Below are 24,967 nucleotides of genomic sequence, written 5' to 3' on the forward strand. Positions count from 1 at the left end.
TCTAGATGATGACTGCTTTTTCATATTAAATCTTATTTTTTTGCTTCAAACTTTTTTTTAACATTTTTATTGAAGTATAATTGCTTTACAATGGTGTGTTAGTTTCTGCTGTATAAAAAAGTGAATCAGCTATACATATACGTATATCCCCATATCTCCTCTCTCTTGCGTCTCCCTCCCACCCTCCCTATCCCACCCCTCTAGGTGGTCACAAAGCACCGAGCTGATCTCCCTGTGCTATGTGGCTGCTTCCCACTAGCTATCTATTTTACATTTGGTAGTGTATATATGTCCATGCCACTCTCTCACTTCATCCCACCATACACTTCCCCCTCCCCATGTCCTCAAGTCCATTCTCTACGTCTGCGTCTTTATTCCTGTTCTGCCCCTAGGTACTTCAAAACCATTTTTTGTTTTTAGATTCCATATGTATGTGTTAGCATATGGCATTTGTTTTTCCCTTTCTGTCTTACTTCACTCTGTATGACAGACTCTAGGTGCATCCACCGCACTACAAACAACTCAATTTCATTTCTTTTTATGTCTGAGTAATATTCCATTGTATATATGTGCCACATCTTCTTCATCCATTCATCTGTCGATGGACACTTAGGTTGCTTCCATGTCCTGGCTATTGTAAGTAGAGCTGCAATGAACATTCTGGTACATGACTCTTTTTGAATTATGGTTTTCTCAGGGTATATGCCCATAGTGGGATTGCTGGATCGTATGGTAGTTCTATTTTTAGTTTTTTAAGGAACCTCCATGCTGTTCTCCACAGTGGCTGTATCAATTTACATTCCCACCAACAGTGCAAGAGGGTTCCTTTTTCTCCACACCCTCTCCAGCATTTATTGTTTGTAGATTTTTTGATGATGGCCATTCTGACTGGTGTGAGGTGATACCTCATTGTAGTTTTGATTTGCATTTCTCTTAACGATTATTGATGTTGAGCATCCTTTCATGTGTTTCTTGGCAATCTGTATATCTTCTTTGGAGAAATGTCTGTTTAGGTCTTCTGCCCATTTTTGGATTGGGCTGTTTGTTTTTTTGATGTTGAGCTGCATGAGCTGCTTATAAATTTTGGAGATTAATCCTTTGTCAGTTGCTTCATTTGCAAATATTTTCTCCCATTCTGAGGATTGTCTTTTCATCTTTTTTATGTTTTCCTTTGCTGTGCAAAAGTTTTTAAGTTTCATTAGATCCCATTCATTTATTTTTGTTTTTATTTCCATTTCTCTAGGAGATGGGTCAAAAAGGATCTTGCTGTGATTTATGTCATAGAGTGTCCTTCCTATGTTTTCCTCTAAGAGTTTTATAGTATCTGGCCTTACATTTAGTTCTTTAATCCATTTTGAGTTTATTTTTGTGTATGGTGTTAGGGAGTGTTCTAATTTCATTCTTTTACATGTAGCTGTCCAGTTTTCCCAGCACCATTTATAGAAGAGGTTGTCTTTTCTCCATTGTATATTCTTGCCTCCTTCATCAAAAATAAGGTGACCATATGTGCGTGGGTTTATCTCTGGGCTTTCTATCCTGTTCCATTGATCTATATTTCTGTTTTTGTGCCAGTACCATACTGTCTTGATTACTGTAGCTTTGTAGTATAGTCTGAAGTCCAGGAGCCTGATTCCTCCTCCATTTTTCTTTCTCAAGATTGCTTTGGCTATTCGGGATCTCTTGTGTTTCCATATAAATTGTGAAGTTTTTTGTTCTAGTTCTGTGAAGAATGCCATTGGTAATTTGATAGGGATTGCATTGAATCTGTATATTGCTTTGGGTAGTAGAGTCATTTTCACAATGTTGATTCTTCCAATCCAAGGACATGGTATATCTCTCCATCTGTTTGTATCATCTTTAATTTCTTTCGTCAGTGTCTTATAGTTTTCTGCATACAGGTCTTTTGTCTCCTTAGGTAGGTTTATTCCTAGGTATTTTGTTCTTTTTGTTGCAACGGTAATGGTGGTGTCTCCTTAATTTCTCTTTCAGATTTTTCATCATTAGTGTATAGGAATACAAGAGATTTCTGTGCGTTAATTTTGTATACTGCTACTTTACCAGATTCATTGATTAGCTCTAGTAGTTTTCTAGTGGCATCTTTAGGATTCTCTATGTATAGTATCATGTCATCTGCAAACAGTGACAGTTTAATTCTTCTTTTCCGATTTGGATTCCTTTTCTTTCTTTTTCTTCTCTGATTGCTGTGGCTAAAACTTCCAAAACTTCTTGAGTAAGAGTGGTGATAGTGGACAACCTCATCTTGTTCCTGGTCTTAGAGGAAATGGTTTCAGTTTTTCACCATTGAGGATGATGTAGGTAGTGGGTTTGTCATATATGGCCTTTATTATGTTGAGGTAAGTTCCCTCTCTGCCTGCCTTCTGGAGGGTTTTTATCATAAATGGGTGTTGAGTTTTGTCAAAAGCTTTTTCTGCATCTATTGAGATGATCATATGGTTTTTATCCTTCAGTTTGCTAATATGGTGTATCACATTGATTGATTTGTGTATATTGAAGACTCCTTGCATTCCTGGGATAAACCCCACTTGATCATGGTGTATGATCCTTTTAATGTGCTGTTGGATTCTGTTTGCTAGTATTTTGTTGAGGATTTTTGCATCTGTGTTCATCAGTGATATTGGCCTATAGTTTTCTTTCTTTGTGACATCTTTGTCTGGTTTTGGTATCAGGGTGGAGCTGGCCTTGTAGAATGAGTTTGGGAGTGTTCCTTCCTCTGCTATATTTTGGAAGAGTTGAGGATAGGTGTTAGCTCTTCTCTAAATGTTTGATAGAATTTGCCTATGAAGCCATCTCGTCCTGGGCTTTTGTTTGTTGGAAGATTTTTAATCACAGTCTCAATTTCAATGCTTGTGATTTGTCTGTTTATATTCTCTATTTCTTCCTGGTTCAGTCTCAGAAGGTTATGCTTTTCTGAGAATTTGTCCATTTCTTCCAGGTTGTCCATTTTATTGGCATATAATTACTTGTAGTAATCTCTCATGATGCTTTGTATTTCTGCAGTGTCAGTTGTTACTTCTCCTTTTTCATTTCTAATTCTATTGATTTGAGTCTTCTCCCTTTTTTTCTCGATGAGTCTGGCTAATGGTTTATCAATTTTGTTTATCTTCTCAAAGAACCAGCTTTTAGTTTTATTGATCTTTGCTTAAATCTGTGTCTTTCTTTTGAATGTAATCTCTATCCGTGTGAAAGTCTTTGTGTAAAAGAAGATTCAGATATTTAGGTTGACATCTTATTTAAATGGCTCCCATCTTTCTATGGATAAGCCGTTTGGTGAGGCTCAGAGTCCTAAAGGGCTAGGTAGAGTGTGTGGCTCTGTTGGGCTACGATACCTGCCCAGATTCCTCAATGATATATCCTTCTCTGGATTAGGTGGAAAAGGAACTAATCCATTGATTACTTTACTAGGGTGTTTGTGGTACTCTTGGATCTTGGTTTTTATTATCCTATATCCTTTATAAAGCATGTTTAATGGATGTGCCTCAAGGGAAAAAGAAAACAATCTTAACTGATTATGTTATGCATAGCTTTCCCCTGATGCTGCATGCTGTAGGCCGAGTAGCCAGAAGTGTAGATAGACATGTATTACTACTGCTTTTACTGAGGACTCTGCTTAGGGCAAAAAAAGGTTGTTCTGTGACATCCCAAAGCTATTAAGGGTTTTTTTTATTTCACTTTTGTTCTCCTAAGTAAAAGCTTCTGTCCATAACCATGCTAAAATAAAGCAAACCCCCGTTTAAAGAAAAATGAAGTGTGTTTTTATTTTCAATCTCCTGTCTGGGTCTTTATAAAAATAGATTCACTATAAACTAGAATCAGCTATTGAAGATGTGCGACCAATTTTGTAAAGTCTTGAACTTGTGTCTCTCATCAAAGCCACCTTTTCTTTCTTGTACTGCCAAGATTTTTCCATTCACTGTCAAGCATGTTTTCCGTACGTGTATATTACATCACCCCCATGTGCCCTTTCTGTCTTTTGTTCTGTCTAACCAGTTTTTATCAAAACTTAAAAGAATCAAAGGTATAAACTCCTGAGATGTCAAAAGCACAATGTATGTCTAAATTTAAAAGTACCATTGAAATAATACTTTCTGTACCTAATTAAGTTCTACCATTAAACAGGCATGTTTCTTGAGCACTAAGCAACATTTAATGGTGCATTTGGGTTTCTTTTGAATTTTTCATTGGGCTTTTAATATGTATGTATCTATGCATTTTAACATTTTTATATTTGTAATATGTCTTAATCCTAGAGAAACTGAAAACAATACATCACCTAAATGCTGCATAGTCTTAATACAATTTTGCAAAGTTTTAACTTACTGTGGCTTGCAGATATAACCCACCATATCCACAATCTGTAGCTACATTTAAGTGCATACAGCATTCCTACATAAGGTCATGCGTTAAAAATTGCATTTGAGGAACATATGGAGTAAATATGTGTCCTCTCTTTACTAACCTTAAATGATAAGCCTTAGGAAACTGTTATTTGTCAGTGCTATAAAGCAGATTGTTGCCCAGTGGTTTCAATTATCATCAAAGGATTCTTCACAGGCAGTAATAGTTACATCAAAACCTGAAATTTATTATTCAGGTTCTGCACTGAAGTCTTCACAGTGATTATGTTCCTTTCAACAGAATGCATTTTATGCTGACTTCTCACATTCCTTTTCATCTTTTTATTATTTCCCTAGAATGGCCACCAAGTTAATACGGCTAGTTAATGACAAGAAAAGATATGAATGGGTTGGTGGCGGCCCCAAGCGGCTGGGAAGAGATGTGGAAATGGAAGAAATGATTGAGCGGCTGCAAGAGAAAGTTCATGAGCTTGAAAGACAAAATGAAGTCCTCAAAAACAGACTAATTTCAACCAAACAGCAACTTCAGATCCAGGGTCACAGGCAAACTCCATACAGTTATGTGCAATCTCGTGTTAACACTGGGCGTAGAAAGGCGAATGAAAATGCAGGCTTACAGGAATGCCCCAGGAAAGGTAAAATAAAGTTTACATTAAATCCTAAATTTAAGTTAATAACTTGTTTTACACACACATACGTACATACACACAGAGTTTTATTTCTGTACTATTCATGTTTTTGAGTGTCTTTAGAAAGAGAGAAATCATTTTTTGACTTTTTGATAAAATCACATTAACATGAAGATCATTTTATATAAGAATCACTAGATCATGCTCAAATTTGTCTAATAAAACATTTACATTTGTCTAGTAAAACTATTCCTCCTAACTAATAAAAGAAGCATGTATGAAACTACATCAATTACGGGTTTAGTTTAGTTTGAGTTGGTTTTTTATATTATGGATGGAAATCACATTGACTCAGGCAAATAGAGAAACCACTAATTTGCTCATATGGTCACACTGTTGTTCTGAAGGATCACACTTAGGTTCTTCATCCAAAGGCCTTCTATAAATTTTACAGAATTGTTTAAATCTTCCTCATTGTGTGGAGGCAGCTTGACAGTGGAGTGTGCACATAACTAGGGGTTTAAAAAGTTGGGTTCTTGCTCCTCTGCTTATTGTCTGGTGACCTTGGACAAGTCTTCTAATCATTCTGAAGTTGAGTTTTCTTTACACATAAAATAAAAGGATTTAAGCAAGCGACCATAAAGGTCTCTTCCATCTTCAAAAAATGATCATTGGTCAATCACTCTTCTCATCTTGAAAATGAATCACCTAAAACCTACCCAGCTTACAGAGCAATTCAATTGAATATAGAAGACTCAATACTGTAGACAGAACCTAAGTATTTCTAATGAAAATTCCCCATTCCCTCCACCCACAGACAAACTTTATTTATAATGAAGCAAAAAGTCAATAAATATTTTAAGGAATACTTTTTTCATTTCAACTACTAGGGAAGGAAATCGAATTTTAGTTCTAGTTCATCTTTGTTTGGAACGTGCTCCACTTAAAGACCAAACATTTTTAGGGAAATAAAAAAATCATGTAAAACTTTCAATTCATTGAGGGAACAAAAAACACCATCTGAACAGAAAAAGAGAAAAATTTGTTCTATTTTTCTCTCCAAGCCAAAATGTTAACACTATATATTCCCTAGACAGAGTTCCTTTGAAGTCAGTAAGGCCTCCATAGTAGGCAGGAGGCAGCTCCAGGATAAAAGAGCTTGGCTACTCCTAGCTATGTGAGATTAGCAGTAGACTTTGAATATAACCAAAGTAATCATAATGAATTATAAATCAAAAATACATTCTGCTGCTAATTAACTTTTTATGTGGAAGAGAGCACTTGACTTCCCAGAGCCTCATTTTCCGCATCTGTAAAATGGAATGATAACACCAGGTTAGAAGAAAGGTCAGGAGATGGGAGGTCCACAACAATATATTTTACCTTTAAATAGTCATTTATCCTCTCTGAACCTTAGTTTTGTCATCTGTGACTACGGTTGGGCAAGATGATCCCTGTGGTCTGCAAGGTCTTTTATGTTAAATAAAAACGATGCCCAAATATTAGATTAACATGGCGAGCTAATCTAGTACTATGAATTGTTGTTTAAATAGAAGAGTTTGATGGAAGTTTCTCCTTGTAGAAGAGCCACAGAATAGAAGGGCCTTTAAAATGTTACTTACATAGATTAATTTCTCCTTGTATTTACACTGTTAGTAATTCAGAACTTTTTCACTGTTTGGTACAGAATCTAGGACATAGAAGTTGCACAAAGGATTAAATAGTAATGAATACTTTCCTAACTTCTTTCTGTGTAAACCTGAGGCATCATTATCAAGATCGCTACCTTAGTAGCCTTAATAGACTCTTCAAGACCGCCTTTGAGGCTGGGACTTAGACCAGAGTTGTCAGAAATACCACAGCCTGAGGGGCTGGGCAAGAACCCTGACCCTCTTGGGCCACAAGCAGTCTTACCCCCCAAAGCTGCTGTACAAATATTATCGTTTCCTATTTGTACCTTGTCAGGATAAAGGATAGAAAGTACTGGCTTAAGGTGTGATCAGTGTAGTGTAAAAACAATTCTTATCGTGAAGAACCAGTAGAAAGATTATAAAGTGTATACGTTTTAAATATAGCCATTGGAAAATCACCATGAGACTGTAAGTTTTAAGATATGTTTTGAGTATAAGTGGGGTTTTTTTTTAAGTTCTAGTAGTAATGTTTAGTTTTTCCTTGATTTATGTAGGAAAAGCTTAAGAATTAGTATTACTGCCAAAATAATATAATTGGCAAATTTTAACACAGTAAACTATTGTAATGTTTTAGGCAGGGCCTCTTCCATTCTTTACTCTGGATTACAGCAATAAATGTTGAAAGTTTTGGAAATAGCAAATGATAGTTCCATTTTTCCTAATTAAAATTCTCATTTTTAAAAAGTAAACTTTTATAAGGAGAATGAGTTTTTTCTGTACCTTTATGTCTGGAACTATTCTCCATTTTAAAAATCTAAATTATTTGTCATACTTCATTTACCTAAAACTAATAGCCTAATTATTCTATAAGTGTAAAGTAACTCCTATAATTAAAAGAATGTCTCCTTTTTAACAATGGGGCCAGGCTTGTAAAAATTATTGTAATCTACAATATTTACAAAATTATTGTAAATTACAAAAATTGTAATTATTTTTATAAGAAAAATTATATTTAAGTGCAGCAGCAAAATGTTTCATTTAAAGGAATCCTATTGATGATCTCGTCTCAAATTACGTTTGTTTAAATATGGATTTTCTTATTGAGGTAGAATAAATGAAAGTACAGGAAACATTTTGATCTAACGCTCACAGTATCTGTGAATCACACAAATGAAGATAAGGTTCAAAATGTAAGGTCAAGGGGTATGAATGAGTAATTTAAAAATCAAAAAACCTTTATCAAAAATACTCAAAAAAAATCACGGTTTTGAAAACTTTTTCCTTCATACCTCAGTTTATATTGTAAAGACCTGTTAAAATTTTGGTTCTTTCAGCATTTACTTTGGAAGTTCTAAATCTAAGTTGAATAAAACTATTTCTGGGTAATTTGGTTTCCATAGTAGAATTTGTTAAATGAGCAATACTTGTTGCTGTGTTTTATTTAATGCCAACTGGTGGCTGAGATCTAACAGTTCCTTTGGCAATGTATGTCTGATTCTCTGTACCATGGAGCACATATCTCTCAGTACTTAAGAGACTTTATTGTATTGCATATTTCCTTACGATAGCAAGTCAAGGGTCCTTCTTTTCTAAATAACTTCACTAATTAATAATCTTATTAATTTATTTTTAGGTATTAAATTCCAAGATACAGATGTAGCAGAAACTCTGCAACCCATGCCTACAAAACATGGCAACATTTTACTCGAAGAAGCCAGAGGAGAAATAAGAAATTTGTATGTATTCTTTTTGTGATCATTTTAGAACACTGTATATTGATCATGTCTTTTTTGATCCCTCCCTTGCCCTTATTTTAAACAAAATTGGTTTGTGTACAAATAATTTGCTCCATTAAAATACAGCTAGATCTGTGAGGTAAGAACAGATATTATATAACATCTTTCCAGTACAATGAGGTAAATGAAAAACTTAACCAGTTGCCTCAGTGGAAGCATTTAGAGAAGAGTCCTCTTTATTATAATTTCCCCCTCAGTGGAATGGCATAAAGCCCAGTCATTTAGAATAGTATAAGCTTTAGAGGCAATATTTTCATTCTCAGAAGAATTACAGGTAGTTTTTTTTGGTTTTTCAGGGGTTTTTAGATCATGAATTAATTAGCCTTTCTGTGGTTTAAAAAAAGAAAAAAGAATTGGAGGGAGTGGCTTAAAAGTTTGGAGCTATCAAATACATATGGATTTCAGATTTTGTTTCATGCTGATTCTATGGTACCGCATTCTTCATCATACTGTGGTTTCAAAAAAGTTACTTCTGCCACGTTTAGCTTACTTTTCCAGTTAATCAAAGCCTCATGGTGATCTCGGTGTCTGTAAGTCACACAAATGAAGATAAGGCCTTCACCTGGATCATCAAAAAGTAACAATTCTGAATGAGGAGAGAAAGCAGGAGACAAAGAGTATCATACTTTAGATAGCTGCTTAAGAATAATATTGGCTTAAACTTTTACTTTTGAATATTTTAAATACCAGTTACAGTAATGATTGCCTGTGAAAGAATAAAACTAAAAGACTAGACCTAACCTTGTTTCCTGCTAGTCAGTGGAAAAGCAAGGGTTCAGACCAGTCCTGAGGCTTGGTACACTGGGATGCTGCGAGACATGGTAGAGATAAAATATAAAGCAGAGACCACTAAGTTATGTTTTGCAAACTTCTTGCCTTCTCTCTATGAAGTGTTAATTTGGGTGGTGTAGGCAGGTGTGCATATGAAAGAACAAAGACACATAAATTATCTGAAGAAGACCAGATCACAGAGTACTTAGTAGGTGACCAATAAATACTGCATTGAATTGAACCACAGTCCAGTCTGTTGCCTAGGACATTATCTTATATAAAGCAATACCTTGAATTCTTCCATATGTACTTCCAAATCATCACATTTAATCTGCTACTATTTCACTATGTGCCGGGACATTTAAGCTAAAATTTTTAACTTTTGCTTGCCCTTTACTATGAAGCACTCTCTTTGTACTGCTCTTATATACTGCAGATTTTCCCTCAAGCTGCAAATTCTTGTAAAGATTCTTTATTTCAGAGAAAATGTTATTCAGTCACAGAGAGGCCAGATAGAAGAGTTAGAGCACTTGGCTGAGATCCTGAAAACTCAGTTGAGGAGAAAAGAAAATGAAATTGAGTTATCTCTTCTTCAGCTTCGAGAACAGCAGGCTACAGATCAAAGGTATGTTAAAACAGAAATATCACTTAGATAAGGTCAAAATTAGTTTAAAATACTTTATCATGTGCCATAGAAGGATAAGCCTAGTCTATTTAAAAATCATGTTTTTACTTAACATTCTTCATATAAGCCTGCTCTAGACCTACTAACTGCTATCAACAACTCAAGTCTAAGGGCATTTTTCCCTAACCTACTCTGCCTCATCTTGTTTCCTCTGCTCATTTACCAGGCGGGTAGGAAGTTCTGATACCATTTGATTGTACCTACCAAAAAAATATGTGTGACAAGGACTCAGCTGTTGGCATACCTTGTGAATAAGCCCAACCTTATTTAAGTGTTTTTCCCAACCTTAAAAGGTAGTAAATTCCATAATACAGTACCCATTTTTTTCATCCCATAAAGATGTTACCTCTCCTAATATTCAAAGTTTGCATCGAATTCTGCTGATTGTCATGGGTGACAGTGGGGCCCTTCAGTAGTCTCCTTGCTGCCTCTTTATTTTTGATGTTTGATAATATATAGTATTTCCTTTTCCGTCCTCCTTTGTCATTTGTTGGTTCCTAATACCTCTTCTCTCATTTTGTGCTTCCACGTTGTGCTTCCAACAAGATTTTATCTTTTTACCATATTCTTCCTTGAATTATTTTCTTCCTTTATGGCCCTTTTCTTTTTGTTTGGAGCAAGCATACTCAAAGGTACAGAGAGTAGTATATTGAAATCTCACGTACTCATCTCTCCACTTTAACAATTATCAACATGCTAACCAATCTTGTTTCATCTATCCCTTCACCTTCATTTTCTTTAATTAATTAGCCCCTGCCAAATATCATGTCATCACACCTGTAAATACTTCAGTATATATTGCTGTCTGATAAGGAATTTTTTTAATGTAATCACCGTGCCATTATCACACCTAACAAAATTAACAGCAGTTCCTTCATACCATCTAATAACTAGTTTATATTCAAACTTCTGTAACGATGACTTCCTGCTGTTTGAATTGGAATCCAAATGAGCTCTACACATTGCATATGATTGTTATATCTTTTGTCTCTTCTATTTCTCTCTTAATTTTTTTTTTTTTTTTTTTTTGTGTTACGCGGGCCTCTCACTGCTGTGGCCTCTCCCGTTGCGGAGCACAGGCTCCGGCCGCGCAGGCTCAGCGGCCATGGCTCACGGGCCCAGCCGCTCCGCGGCATGTGGGATCTTCCCGGACCGGGGCACGAACCCGTGTCCCCTGCATCGGCAGGCGGACTCTCAACCACTGCGCCACCAGGGAAGCCCTCTCTTAATATATTTTTAAACCAGACCTAGATCCTCTATTTGTTTTTCCCTTACCAAGTGTGATATCATGTGAGTAGGTTCTCATTTAGAAAAACCAAGTATGATTTTCCACTTTTTCATTTCAGAATCAGAGTTTACTTCTTCTTTCACAAACAAACCTTACATAGTTATATTTGAAAAAGCTAAGATGCATAATAGAAGACTTGTTTTAAAAAAATAAAGTGGGCCAAAAATATATGAAAAGCTTTTTATTTCAAAGATTTAAAAGGTTAATATTATCTCTACTAATTTGTGTTCCTAAAAAGTTATGTGTAAAATTAAATTTTGTAATGAAATTCTATATGTTTAGTGACATTAATACACCCTTCTAAGTGCAGGGCAAAAGAAAAATGAATATTTTTGAGAATTATATTTGTAATAGGGAATGTAATTTGAACCCTGGCTTTGAACCAGGATTTTAAATACCTGGGAGTTATCCACGTTCCCCCTAAGAATAGACATAGCCTTCTTGGAAAACCAATAAATGGTTCCTTGTGAGGAACAGTGCTGAAGACCCCAAAACTGAATATGGTGATCTTAATAAATTGCCAACAGCCATATTTAAAATATTATCTGAATATAAAAATTCTGCATTAGGCCAAGCCGAAGCTTGGAGCCCATTCCTCAACAGCTGAGTACAAGGTTATCAGACTACTTTCTCTGTTATATTTCTTAAATTCCCAAAGAGTAAGGTCAACCCTGTGTTGGCTGTTCCTTCTTCCAAAGGAATATGATCATCTAAGAACTAGAGTGTTGTGTTAATTGAAAGGGAAATCCAAAAGTCCTTCAGTCCTAGGACTAGAACAGCCGAAGAACTAGAGTCATAGATGGGTCTGCATATTTTCTAGTATAAGGTATTTTCAGCAGAAGACATCAGCATATACACGTAGAAGAGTTTACCTTAAAAACTAAACTAAGGCTAACCTTAGGGGATTTTGTTATTCACTCCATAGCAGTCTATTTTTTGTCACATCAAGAATTAGAAGCAGAGACAAAATAAGTATTATTAAAGAAGCTTTTGTTGCAGAGGCCAAATAATGAAAGCAATTTGTACCCTACCTACAGTTTTATAAAATTGAAAATTATTGGTTATTTGCTTAGAAAGAAGGGTACCTATGGTGAATAACATTGTTTCTTGAAATACAGTTGTTGAAAACTGAAGAAATGACTTCAAATAAGGGTCTTCAAGTCTTTTTTTTCTTATATGTTTACACATAGCTCAAAATTTTATGTGTAACAGAAATTTTTTTGAGACTAATGGAAAACTGTTGAAAAATGTTGGGGAGAATATAAAACTTGGTATAATTTACTGTAGAGAAAAATCACAAAATGGAAAACATATTTAAACTTCTCTTTCATGGATACATTATTTCAGATTTGAAATTCTAGAAGTCTGATCTGAATGTTGGACTCCTTGTTCTCAAACATGAACCTAACGTAGTTGTAATCTTCAGAGTGCGGTGCTTGATATTTATGGCAAAGAGCCTTTTCATAGAATATTACAGAAACTCTTCGTAGTATGTGTTTAATAGACCAGTTTGGTTTGGCATCAGCTTGACATAAACTTTTGGTTATCCAAAGCCCTTAATTGCTTTGAAGTAAAAGCCCAGTGCTGCTCTTTTTTATTAAAATCATGTCTTTTCCTGTTATTGTGGTCTATTTTGGAAGACTGAGTTGTGATTTTTGCATATGTTCTACATAATGCCTCATTAGCAAAAAATCTTGTATCATTTACAAGTAGCCTGAATGTCTGTGTTGTTTTGAACAAAAATCCATATTAAAATTTAAACAATATAAAAATGCACATTTTCTGCTTATGAAAAAGGCCATCTTAAATTAACTGCAAAGCAGTAACCAGTGAACACATGTACATGAACATTAAAATCAGGATGATTTTACCTTTTACTGACTTTTTCAACTCCAAAAATATTTATACTCTTACCAAATGTGTAACTAGTTTGTACTAAGTGTTTTTTTAAGTAAATGTTAGGGTGTTTACCTTCTTAATTAGAAATCATGTAAGTGCCGTAATGTCCCAGTGGAGGAAATTTAACCCGTAAATATTTCAGACACTGACTTGCCCCCTTCCCTTTGGTTGACAGCACACTGTCAAGTCATAAAACACAGAGGCCTTTTGCAGCCGCACAGTATACAAAGCAGCTTGGCTTTAGGGGCTCCATCTTTCCAGCTGTGCACAGACGCGGATTACTTCCTGGCACTCAAAATTCTTCCCCAGCTTTTCATTTTGAAAAATGGCAAACCTACAGCAAAGTTGTAAGAATAGTAGTGTGAACACACATACCTTTCACCCCTTGGCATGTTTGTGAATGACACAGCCTGTTCTGCATTCTGCCCACTCAGGCACAGGCCCATTCCCCTCCCTCCCCCTCTCTCCCTCTCTCTCTCTCTCAGAGCTAGGTGCATATATCATGTCACCCTCTCTACATTTCTAAGCACCTTTTAGGAACAAGGACATCTTCCTACATAACCACAGTACAGCTATCACACATTCAGGACGTTTCACAATGAATGCAACGGTAGTATCATCTAAATACACAGTCCATATTAAAATTTCCCAATTGTCCCAATAAGGGCCTTTATAGCTGTTTTTTTAATTGCTATTTTTGTTTTTTCTTTTATTAATTAATTTATTTATTTATTTTTGGCTACATTGGGTCTTCATTGCTGCACACAGGCTCTCTCTAGCTGCGACAAGCGGGGGCCACTCCTCTCTGCGGTGTGCGGGCCTCTCATCGCGGTGGCCTCTCCCGTTGTGAAGCATGGTCACCAGGTGCGCGGGCTTCAGTAGTTGTGACACACGGGCCTAGTTGCTCCGCCGCACGTGCTCGAACCTGTGTCCCCTGCACTGGCAGGCAGATTCCCAACCACTGCACCACCAGGAAAGCCCTGTTTTGTTTTTCTTTGTTTTAATCCCATATCCAGTCAAGTGTCATGTATTGTATTTAATTGTCATGACTTTTAGGTTTCCCTTATTCTAGAGTGGTTCTCCAGTCTTTTCCAGCCCATTGATGATAGTTGTTTGCAGAATGCCCCTCAATTTGGATTTGTCTGATTGCCCAGCCCCCTAATTTAGAGGGCACATCTGGCTCTTGGATAGAAAGGTAACTGGGGCGAGGGATAACCATGCAGACATTACTATTATACAGGGAGGTAATCTGTCATTTTTTAAAAATATATCCAACAAGTTCCTCCTGTTGTTTTGAATACCTTAAAATTTGCCTAATGAAAAGTTATCACACTCAAATACTATGTCTTTTATCCCCAAATTTTTTATTATTAATGTTACCTAAGTTTTTTCGTGATAGCTGCTTGGCATGTTTCCCAAGCACTTTATTTAAACCACAGAAATTATCAAAATTAATAGTAACTAGTGTGTTAGTGTGTATGTGAGAGTGGAGAGAAAGCTAAAACTTAGGAACATCTCAGAGAAAGGAAGCAACTTACAAGAGTAGGAAGAATTTCTCTCTTTAGACCTGGATCTCTCCCATAAGAACTCTGGCCAGATTCTTTACTTCTCTAAGCCTCATTTAGCTACCTTAACTGTGACATGAAGAGGTTGAAATGAGTAAGTGGTTCCTACCTTTTAAAACCAGATGCTTTTATCCCCAGAGACCTTGGTATTCTGAAAGATTTTGCCTCCTAAGTAAGCAGTGTGTATTAATTTAATAAATCTGTTTTTTTTCATCCAAGACCTGTATCATGCTAATCATTGCTTCTGATAATTGTGAAATAGCCTGTATTATTGCACCGATTTGCTATAATTCTATCCAAAAGTAAAAACAATATAAAACCTTTAGTTCGCTTTTACAGCTTAATTGCCAGTGAGTCTACATTTCTCATTGGGCTTTTTGATATTTTTAATATAATTCTCAAATTCCCATTACTAGTCAGAATCCATTAAACTTGATCTTCAAAATGGCCCCTTAAGAAGATGAGCCAGGATTTGGGTTCTTCCTGTCCCCAGCCAGTCCTTGGGAATGCTCCTTCCATTTTCAGAAGAGTTTATGTACATGTAGAGAGATTGTGTACATGTAGAAAGCTCTACATAACTGTCCCCCTCCATTCCTTGCACATGTTTAAGAATAAGAAAATATTGAGTTCTGATTTACATTTTGACCCAACACCACAAGAAAGATACAATCCAGAGGCAAATAAACATACACATACAAACGTTTTCCTTTATGCAATCTTAAATCAGGGAGTATTATTTTCATCTGTGAACTAAAGCAGCAGTTTTGAGCAAAGTCATTACCTTTCAAATAGACTTTACTTGGCTATTTTAGTGAAGCTTATTCCATTTAATTCACTAGCAACCTCATATAATTCTATTCATAAGTGATACCTTATTGTTATCTGTGTATCCCTAATAAGAGCTATGAATGACCTACACTTCTCTCAACGATATACTTAGAGAGTCTGCCACTGTTCCCAAAAAAAAAAAAAAAGCGTAGAGTTTTTTTTAATCCTAAGATTGTTTTCAACCTTATCCCCCAAAGTTAGTTACCCTAAAACTGTTACTCAAAAAGAACCTCTTCGTTCTACCTCGTAAATATCTTACCTAACAACTTTTGTATTCTAAAACCTTCCCTTCTAAATGGTGTTAAAGTACTATATTACAACATTTTTTGCCTCAAAAAAATCAAGAAGCTTTTTTTAGCATTCATAATCCTTGCTGCAGCAAAGAATGAAATGTTGATGGGGGTTGCGGCAGGGAGGAATTGTGTGCCTGGGAAATGAAGTATTAGAAACTTTCACTGGAGCAAAGATTTTGGCTTCTTAAGCTTTCATATTAGACTATACATTACATAGCACCACTGAAAGTTTTTCCTTCTTCAGTATATCTGAGGTTTTAAGTTTCTGGATTTATTATGGCACCCAGTAGCAAAGCTGGAGTCAAGTGTTTTCAAGGCTTCCATTAGAAATTCCTCTTTCAGAGTTTATTGCTTGACTGTTTCAAATTATATGAGAGAAACTTGGCACATAGGTTTTTGAGCTGGATTACTTTTTTTCAAGATAAAATCTAATTTATTTCAGTTTGTTTTTAATCTTAGAGATGGGCCAACAGCTCTTCTCATAGTTTTAGAAGATTTGAGCATAATTCTAAATAATGTCTGTTAAAAAAGGAAAAGAAAAAAAAAACACATTTTCCAACTTAATTTTTTATAGTGTTTTTCAAAATCCTTGTTGAAAAATATGAGAAATTTGTTTTTACAAAGCACTTAATTAGTATGCTTGATATCCCTTTGCAGATCATTTCACCATGTGTAATGCAGCATGTATGAATTGGTACATGACCATCAGAGTTCATCTGAATGTTTTTACTATGCATTGTTCTTTCTGTTCGAATGTCATCATCCTGAAGATTTGATGTTCCCTTCATAGTGCATGGAACAGGGCAGGAAAATACTGTGTGGAGGTCACATAAAATATTGCTCATAAAATTAGCCCTGTCTCTTCTTCAGAGGAAACCAACCTGAGGCCTTCCTTCACATGCAGAGAGGTCTAGGACAGGCCACTTAGCAATGACTCTAGCTCCCTCTTGCCTCCAACATCCTTCTCACTTTTCTGTGACAGCTCCTTCCCTCTTTCCTCTCTCACGTACACCCTTGTTGTTTTACCATATTTCATCTGTGTAAAAATGTTGATTGGCAGGTTTCAGATGATTTTTCATTGCACACCTTCCTGAAGACCATGCCACATTCATCACAATGTAGCTTTTAACTTTTATGTACTTTATGTCATTGACTCTGCACTTTCAGCTTAACAGCATTGTTGCCATCAAAAATATCCCATCATAATAATGACTATTATGTATAGAAGCCCTAAAACTGACACTTTAAAATAATTGTTAAAGACTTGCAGGTGTTGTGTCATCCCAAAATAGGTGTACTCTCTAGCGAACTGACTTTTTATTTAAAGTACCGCATTGTTATTGCTCTTTTATAAATACTACTTCTGTTGTATCTGTGCCCACTCTTTGGGCATCATTAGTATAAAATACTAAGTCAATATTCTGAAAAGTTTAAACTCCGAGGACTTTAGGAAAATACTCAAGAAAGCATCCACCAATTAGACCACTGAAAGTTTTTGCAACTTACTGGCCTTTGCCTTACAAAGAAAATTAAAAATTAAAACCTGCTGTTTCTATGACCCTATGTGACTGAAAGGCTTGTTGGGCTTAATTTTTTGTTAATGTCATCAAGTAATAGTAACTATTCAAACATATCTCATGTATATATCTTTTGAAAATACTAACATGCTTAAAAACAAGTAAAATTATCTGGTACAGCTGAAAACGTAAGAAGAGGTTTGAAATTACTTGAATAGTATTCTAACCTTTTGTATCAATAAATGTCACTCACTGTTGAGCAGTCAAACCAAGTAATTCTGGGGAAAACAGGTAAGTTCTATTTTGACTAATAAATATGAAAAAATATGAATATTTTCTTGCGATCTATTCAAAATATATTTTCCCTTCATCTTATTTTTTTTTTCTTAGTGAGTAAAAATAATACTGAGGGGAATATTGGTGAGTGTACTGTTGAATGTGTGCTCAGTACTACTAGATAACATGTTTTAGACACATAATTATTTTAACATTGTGTTAAGACTGTACCTGGGCAAGATCCAGGTTCTTGGACTTGTTTATCTTCTGTGTGAGGACAACTAACTGTTCGATGCCAAAATACAATGAACTTTCAAATATCAAAGAGGAAAATTAAGTATTTCAGGTCCTCAGCTGGTTTACAGATGTGTGAGCTTTGTAGTCCATTTTCTGGTTCCAGTAGGGCGTTGTGACAATTTTTCCAATATGTGTATACTAGATAAGTTTTGGAAGTAAAATTACTTACTTTAAATACTGAAATAATTTTCTGAACTTAAAATTTTTATGTTTATTTTTCTTAGAAAATGAAGTCTAAAACCAAGCTTCACAATTTTTAAAATACTTTTGAATGTAAAACGTATTAAATTAAGGAACCTTTCTCTGTCAGGAAAATAAATGCCTTTTGAAAACAGGTATTCATTTAGATCTATGATTAACCTTTAACAAGATCTTCCTGTTAAATTGTACATTTGCTTTAATCTCAGTAGGAAAAATACAAACTAGTATTGCAGCATATAGAGTTTCTATATACCCTGTGGACGTTAAATGATCTCTTACAGCTAAAGGCACATCTGCAACATATTTACATGCCAGCTTTGGGCATTATTAGTATAAAATGCTAAGTCACTTTTTCTGGAAATATTTTGAAAAGTCTGAACTCCAGGAGGAAACTCCAATAAATGGTAATCTTATGATACCATTTGTTTCGAGGGAGTGGTGGGAAGATGAGTGGCTGTGTGGCATATTTTTCATTTAGTGAAAAAGAGTATGATAGTCCTCCTTCAAATAAGTCTGAAGTTTGGTGGTGGAACAATGGCGGTGCTAAAGACTGATGTCCTCTGTACCAAGTTTCAGGACACTATAAAATGATATTAAATTCATATTATCAGTCATTGTAGAAGTGACAAAAGTCATCAGATTTGGGGCTCCCTTCAAACTCTGAGAGTCTGTGCATTTATCAAAGTTAAGAATGACTACTGGTTGGTTTTAAATAATAAGTCTATCCTAAGTGTATAATAAACTAAAAACCTCAGTGACTGATATGCAAGTGTGTAAATTTTTTTCTGTGTAACATTCAATGAAAAATTGTAGTCCCACCACAGATTTCTTTCCTTTTGTCTTGCATCTTTTATTCTGTCTCTCTCTTTTTCTTAAATACGTCATTGAAGGTCAAACATTCGGGACAACGTAGAAATGATTAAGCTTCATAAGCAGCTAGTGGAGAAAAGCAATGCTCTTTCAGTAATGGAAGGAAAGTTTATTCAGCTTCAAGAGGTACCGTGATAATTTATTTTATTATGGTGATACATAGATACAAAGGTTCGAAAATAGTGTTCAACTTTTTTTTTTAAGTAGAATGGTCGTAACACTAAAAAGTAGTTTTTAAAGATTGCTCCTTTTATTCTCAAGTGTGTATAATTTCACTTCCTGTATGGTTAGCTATTTATAACTTAATAACTAAAGAAATAACTAACTGCTTGGACTTTCTATAAATATCTGTGTCATCTTAAAATAATAAACACATTTATCATAAAGCATCTCAGGTGAAGAAAATTTATTTTTAACTCCTTTTATCTGGAATCATATGGGCACATAACACTGAAGGTTTAGATGTATTTGCATATATCTTCATTTCTAAGCATTTTGAAATATCCAAGATAGATCCATGTTAAGAATAGATTAATAATCAAGTTTTGTTAAATCTTTTTTGATATGTGGTGTTTTGTTTTGTTTTGTCACTACCAGTATCAGAAAATATTTGAATACCCCTCATGTCAACTGTCAGTGTATTTATTTTAAATCCTAACCTTTCGGTTGACGGTACTTGAGACTCTTATCCCCATGGTTGTTTTACCAAGGACTATGGCCGCACAGGAATGTGCCATCAGAGGACTCCTGTTTATGGCACTGCATAATTAACATAGGTTCTGGAATTAATGAACTCCAAAACATTCCAGATGAGCAGAATTCATATTAAGCAGTACTTTCTTTGAAGTACTGAAACGAGGAAAGCAGTAAATTGATGCAAAGCGGGTCATCTGAAGCCTAAATTCACTATTGAATTAGATAAATATTTTTCAACCATACTCTGGGTCATGTTTTCCATCCTGCAGGTACCTCCTTAATGTCAAGTAATACACTACCTTCCATATAAATATGACGGGTGTATGAAAGAGAAATTAATTAGAGAGTGGGATTGATAACACTATCTGCAGATGGATGGAAGAGGGAGATTAAAAATACATGTAGCTGAAAGCCATCTCTAAAAGGCAGCATTAAGAAAGGAATTAAAAAGTGATTTTGCATTCTTTTATCACTTTGACTGTTTTGATTTCCATTTAACAGTGACTCCAGGTATTTGTTTAAATACCATGAATATCAAGTGTCTTTGATAGCACAGGTACCTCTTTTGGGTAGAGATTTGAGAGGTTCAGGCCAACAGCTTCACCGAGATATGAAGCACAGAGAAAGCTGGTTAAAGATACTGTTCTGTGATTATAAGCAAGATTAACAAAAATTGGACTCAAGTAGCTCAATAGCCATGTTTCTTTTAAACAATTGAAGAACTTCAATAGAAACTTAATGATTTTAATTAGCAGATAAGGCATTACATGTTATGGTCATATGGACTCTATGAAAAGACTTTAGTGTAAGTGTGTAAAATTGAATTTAAAACATATTCATAAATAGGTCAATTTTGAAAATTAAGAAGACTTCAGTAACTATTTTACTGAATTGAAATTCTTAATTGTATTACAATTAGAAGCTAACCTTCCAAGGCTATTTATATGGTGTGGTGACAGATCTTTTCAGTTTGAATATCTATGGTCAGCATTTATTTTTAACCCACGCAGCAGCATTTTTAGACAGCATGTCCAACCACTGTAACCACAGCAAAAAGAAAAAATAATTACTTGCTAAAACTAATTTACTCACTGGTCACTATCAACAAGTCAGAAAACTAGGAGGAAATAAAATAAAGGACAAAAACAGCCTACATTGTGTGACTCTGCTAAAATATTTTCTTCCTCATGATACACTTTGGCCAAGAGTATCCTTTATGGAGACATTATACACTGTATAATGGCACATTAATATAGTAACATATATACATTGTGAGATAAAGAATAAACACTATAACATGGACTTCAGGAGTAAACTCATTTATGGAATGGTGATCATTCATTCAAAGCAGAATCCAAAAATAGTTTTGAAAGGATTTTCCTTTTGTTTTTTAGATGCAAAAAACTCTCCGGATCAGCCATGATGCCTTGATGGCAAATGGAGATGAGCTAAACATGCAGCTTAAAGAGCAGCGTTTAAAATGCTGCACTCTTGAGAAGCAGTTACGTTCCATGACATTTTCTGAAAGAAGAATAGAAGAGGTAAGCTCCCAAAAAGTTTAGCCATTCCTTTGCATTAACACTTCTCTATAACTATTTTGAAAAAGTAAAATAGAGACATTTTAAATATTATATTGACTTAAAAATCCTAAACTACATGCATGGCACTTTGAGCACAGCAAAATATAGTCAACATATTATGTGCATGGCAAATCGGTACTTAAAAATACTCACAAATGTGCTGAGATCCACTATTTATCTAAAGGATTAAGGATCCTTGAGGAGACAGCAAACCATAACATTTTTAAACGAACAAATGCCAGATTACCTGAGGAACTTAACTTTCTCGGCCTTAACAGCTTATTAGTCATTTGAGATGTCAGAACAATTATAGGAATAGATCTGTCTCTAAGGAGAAGGATGTTCTGCCCTCCAACATCAGCAATTTTGAGAATTTTTTTTTTTTCTAGGAAGTTGTTTCAAAACTCATCTTCCTATTCATGTTGCTTCTCATGTTTCCCAGCTAGCGCAGTCTTTTTCTGCAGTCTGTTAAACTTGTCCTTAAACAGAATGGAAATGAAATAAGATGTCTACATTCTGTTCTCATCTTGGAAGAATCTTTTACGGTGTCTCACACTAGCATCAAAAGAATTTTGAGAAGAGAATGAATTTTAAGAGTACTCTGATCCATGGGAAAAGGTTGTAACAACAAAATATACTGGTGAATGAAACTTAAATACTAGAAATAAATACAAAAAGCTACATTTTAGTTATCAAGATATAATTATTACCCTGAGTTTTTTCTGAAAATATTATTCATTGGGATAAAACAAGGTATACGATTTTATTTGTTCATTCATTTGAAAGATGTACTACTGGCTCTTTGTAAATTCCAAGTAACATGAGAAATTGTGTTTTCAGAGTAAATAGTGATTGACACAAGTTGTTTGAACCACGAACCAAAAGAAAAGTTAATCCTTTTATTTTGGGGGGCCAACTGGAAATTAACACAAAATGAATATAATGATGGAATTCATCGCAGAAGACAGTAAAAAATATTATGTTTCCCCAAACTTAATAGCAAGCTTTTAACACGTTCTTTATTGAATTTTGGTACATGTTGCCATAAAGCAGTGCATACGTTCCTACTAAATTAAAACAGAAATATTAATTTCATGTTTACTTAACAACTTGGAAGAAAAACAATGCTAAATTAAGTACAGACGATATAAGTGGACTAGTTCACAGCTGCAATTTAGAAATCAAGACATGCTAGCCTCCTCACGTTTTTTTTAATCCCCACGTGGTTTTATACACCTAATGTGTAATTTTCTTTTCATTTCAGCTGCAGGATAGAATTAATGATTTAGAAAAGGAACGGGAACTTTTAAAGGAAAACTATGATAAACTTTATAACAGGTAAATCATGATTCCATATGTTCTCTCCTCTTGTTTGAGATCTTTTCTATCAAAACATTGGATATCAGGATACCTAATATTGATTAAAGAACTAGCAGATGATTGCAAGAAATCATCTGCTAGAAAGAACTAACAGATGATTGCAAGAAATCTATATATGTTATAAAAGAAAAATAAGCTTTTTTAAGAGATTGGTAATAAGTTCTTTAACCTGAGCAGCAGTCTGTTACTAAGAAAACCATATCACTTTGTTGTCAGTAACAACTGCTATCATTTATTGAATGCAAACTGTAAGCTAGCAGACACTATGCTAAATACTCTGCATACATCGTTATAAATTCCTCACAACAACTTGGAAATGTAGGTATTATTAATGCCCATTTTGCAGACAATGAAAATAAAACAGAATTAAGTAAATTTGCCTATGTTCGTAAAGCTGGGAAGTAGTAGAGATTGTATTTGAACCTCTTTTGGTCTCTCCAAGCCCTTGTTTCTTCTGCTGGGCTACCCAGCCTATTAGCTTCGTGTGATTCTGTTGGTGGAAAGCGAAGGTATTCGCTTACAATTTTTTCTATTTCTTAAAACAAAAAACACACGCATCTTTATCTTAAGATGAATTTTAAAGAGCTGCTTTACTTTTCTTTTTTTATCTGCTTCATAATTATGGTATTTTAAAAATTAATCCCTTCTGGTAATGTTAGAAACAGAATTCTACTCTACAGCTAAGTTTACTTAAATGATACAGATGTGTGTGTATTTTTAAGTCTTTTCAGTGTATGATACTGATAAATGATAAATACAGGTTTACACGAAAGTAAATTTTATATATATTGAAATATATATGTTAGAGCTGATATTCAACAGTTGCTTCTAATTGATCATATTCGGAAACATCAGAAAATAGCCATCTGATCTACAGTTATATCTTTAACTTTTTAACTATGTTTTACGTTTGATATGTTTTGCAAACTAAATTTACATTTTATGAATTAAACAAATTATACCGAAGAATGTAGGGAGAGGCCTTTATTTTGATTTACTTTGAAAAGATAACTAAATTAATGCTACGCATCATTCCAGAGGTATGTATCATGTATGTTGCTTATACTAGTGTTGATTATATTTGCACAGGGGCTCATTATATTAAGAGTTACCAATAGCGGTTTGAGACCTCAGTTAAAGTAACGTCTTGAGCTCTCCAGCAAGGATGGACTGGCTAAACAGCTTTATGTGGAATTTGCCTTGCGCCCCCTCCCAGATCATTTGGCCTCAGTGCTTTGTTCTGGTCCCACTCTCATCAGCCCCGATTAATTTTACCTAAAGCATTTATTATACCTCCTATTTTATGGTATTTCTGTCTCTATAGAACAATGCATAGGTTTATAGTGATGTATACCTAAGTAGATAGTAGTTGTATGTTTGAAATTTTAAAATTTCATTATATGGAGAGATCACACCACCACCATATTACATGGCAGAGAAAATAATGTTATCCCCATATCTTATAAATGAGGGAATTGAGACTCAAGAAAACTTAAGAGACTTGTACAGAGTCACACAGCATTGCTGAGACTCCAGTACAGGACTAAAACCCATTTCTTTTGACTCTAAAACTTGAATTTTTTTTTTCTCTGTGCCTATCTCTGATTTTAATTGTAATGGAAAATTGTATATGCAAAGGGAAACATTCATGGAATAACAGGACTGTCACACATTTAGAAATTTTTATTGATTTATATTTATCTTAACATCTTGTAATTTCGAGTAATTTAACATGGTCTTAATACATGAATATAAGTGCCATTTGGTCATTACTTATACATTTTCTACTTCCCCTCAATTTGAGGATTTACTGAAAGTACTTTCTTGTAATAAAAAACGTTAAACTTAGTTGGGAATAATGCATAAATGAAATTTTAAGAAAGACATGTTTTTCTCATATTTAGTTTATCACCATGAAACTTTATCTTTCCATATTAGAAGATGATCTAAGAGTGTAAATCTGACTTTGAAAGGTTTTTATTTTTAATGTTTTGCATTTGAGCAGCCTTTTTTTTCCTGTCACATTAAAAACAGACTTCATCATGCTGCTTACACTTGAATTTTGTGTGAGGTGTATGGAAGTAAATGTGTATAATGAGTGTCAAAACATTTGTGTCAAAAAAAATGTCACTTAGGTACAAAACCCAGCAAGCACATGTGATAGTAAATAGAGCTGTAAAATTCTCTAATACAGTTTTTTAAATATATAATGTGTTTTCAGAAGCATAGTTGGAAAAACTCTACAAAAATTAACATCCTCCCCAAGATTCTTTACAGCTCTTGTATTTCATGGCAGTGTTATTCATCATTGCCAGTAACTAATGCTCATCACAAACTACATATATTCCCTGTTTGGTTAGTCATAGTGATAGCATGTTTTTAAAAGGAG

The 24,967-nt window shown here is 34.6% G+C and overlaps 1 protein-coding gene across 4 annotated transcripts in view; it reads left to right on the top strand.

Moving 5' to 3' along the window:
- Positions 1 to 24,967, top strand: part of RPGRIP1L (RPGRIP1 like) — a 99,237-nt gene that overhangs the window by 6,709 nt on the left and 67,561 nt on the right. For all 4 annotated transcript variants that reach the window (XM_019932531.3, XM_073795577.1, XM_073795578.1 and 1 more), the window contains exons 4-9: positions 4,713 to 5,011; positions 8,270 to 8,372; positions 9,685 to 9,828; positions 18,943 to 19,048; positions 21,013 to 21,159; positions 22,463 to 22,536. In XM_019932531.3, the coding sequence (XP_019788090.2) occupies positions 4,713 to 5,011; positions 8,270 to 8,372; positions 9,685 to 9,828; positions 18,943 to 19,048; positions 21,013 to 21,159; positions 22,463 to 22,536 (873 nt within the window). The remainder of the gene's footprint in view (positions 1 to 4,712; positions 5,012 to 8,269; positions 8,373 to 9,684; positions 9,829 to 18,942; positions 19,049 to 21,012; positions 21,160 to 22,462; positions 22,537 to 24,967) is intronic.

This window comes from Tursiops truncatus, chromosome 19, assembly GCF_011762595.2.
Source record: "Tursiops truncatus isolate mTurTru1 chromosome 19, mTurTru1.mat.Y, whole genome shotgun sequence".
Classification (NCBI taxonomy): Eukaryota; Metazoa; Chordata; class Mammalia; order Artiodactyla; family Delphinidae; genus Tursiops; species Tursiops truncatus.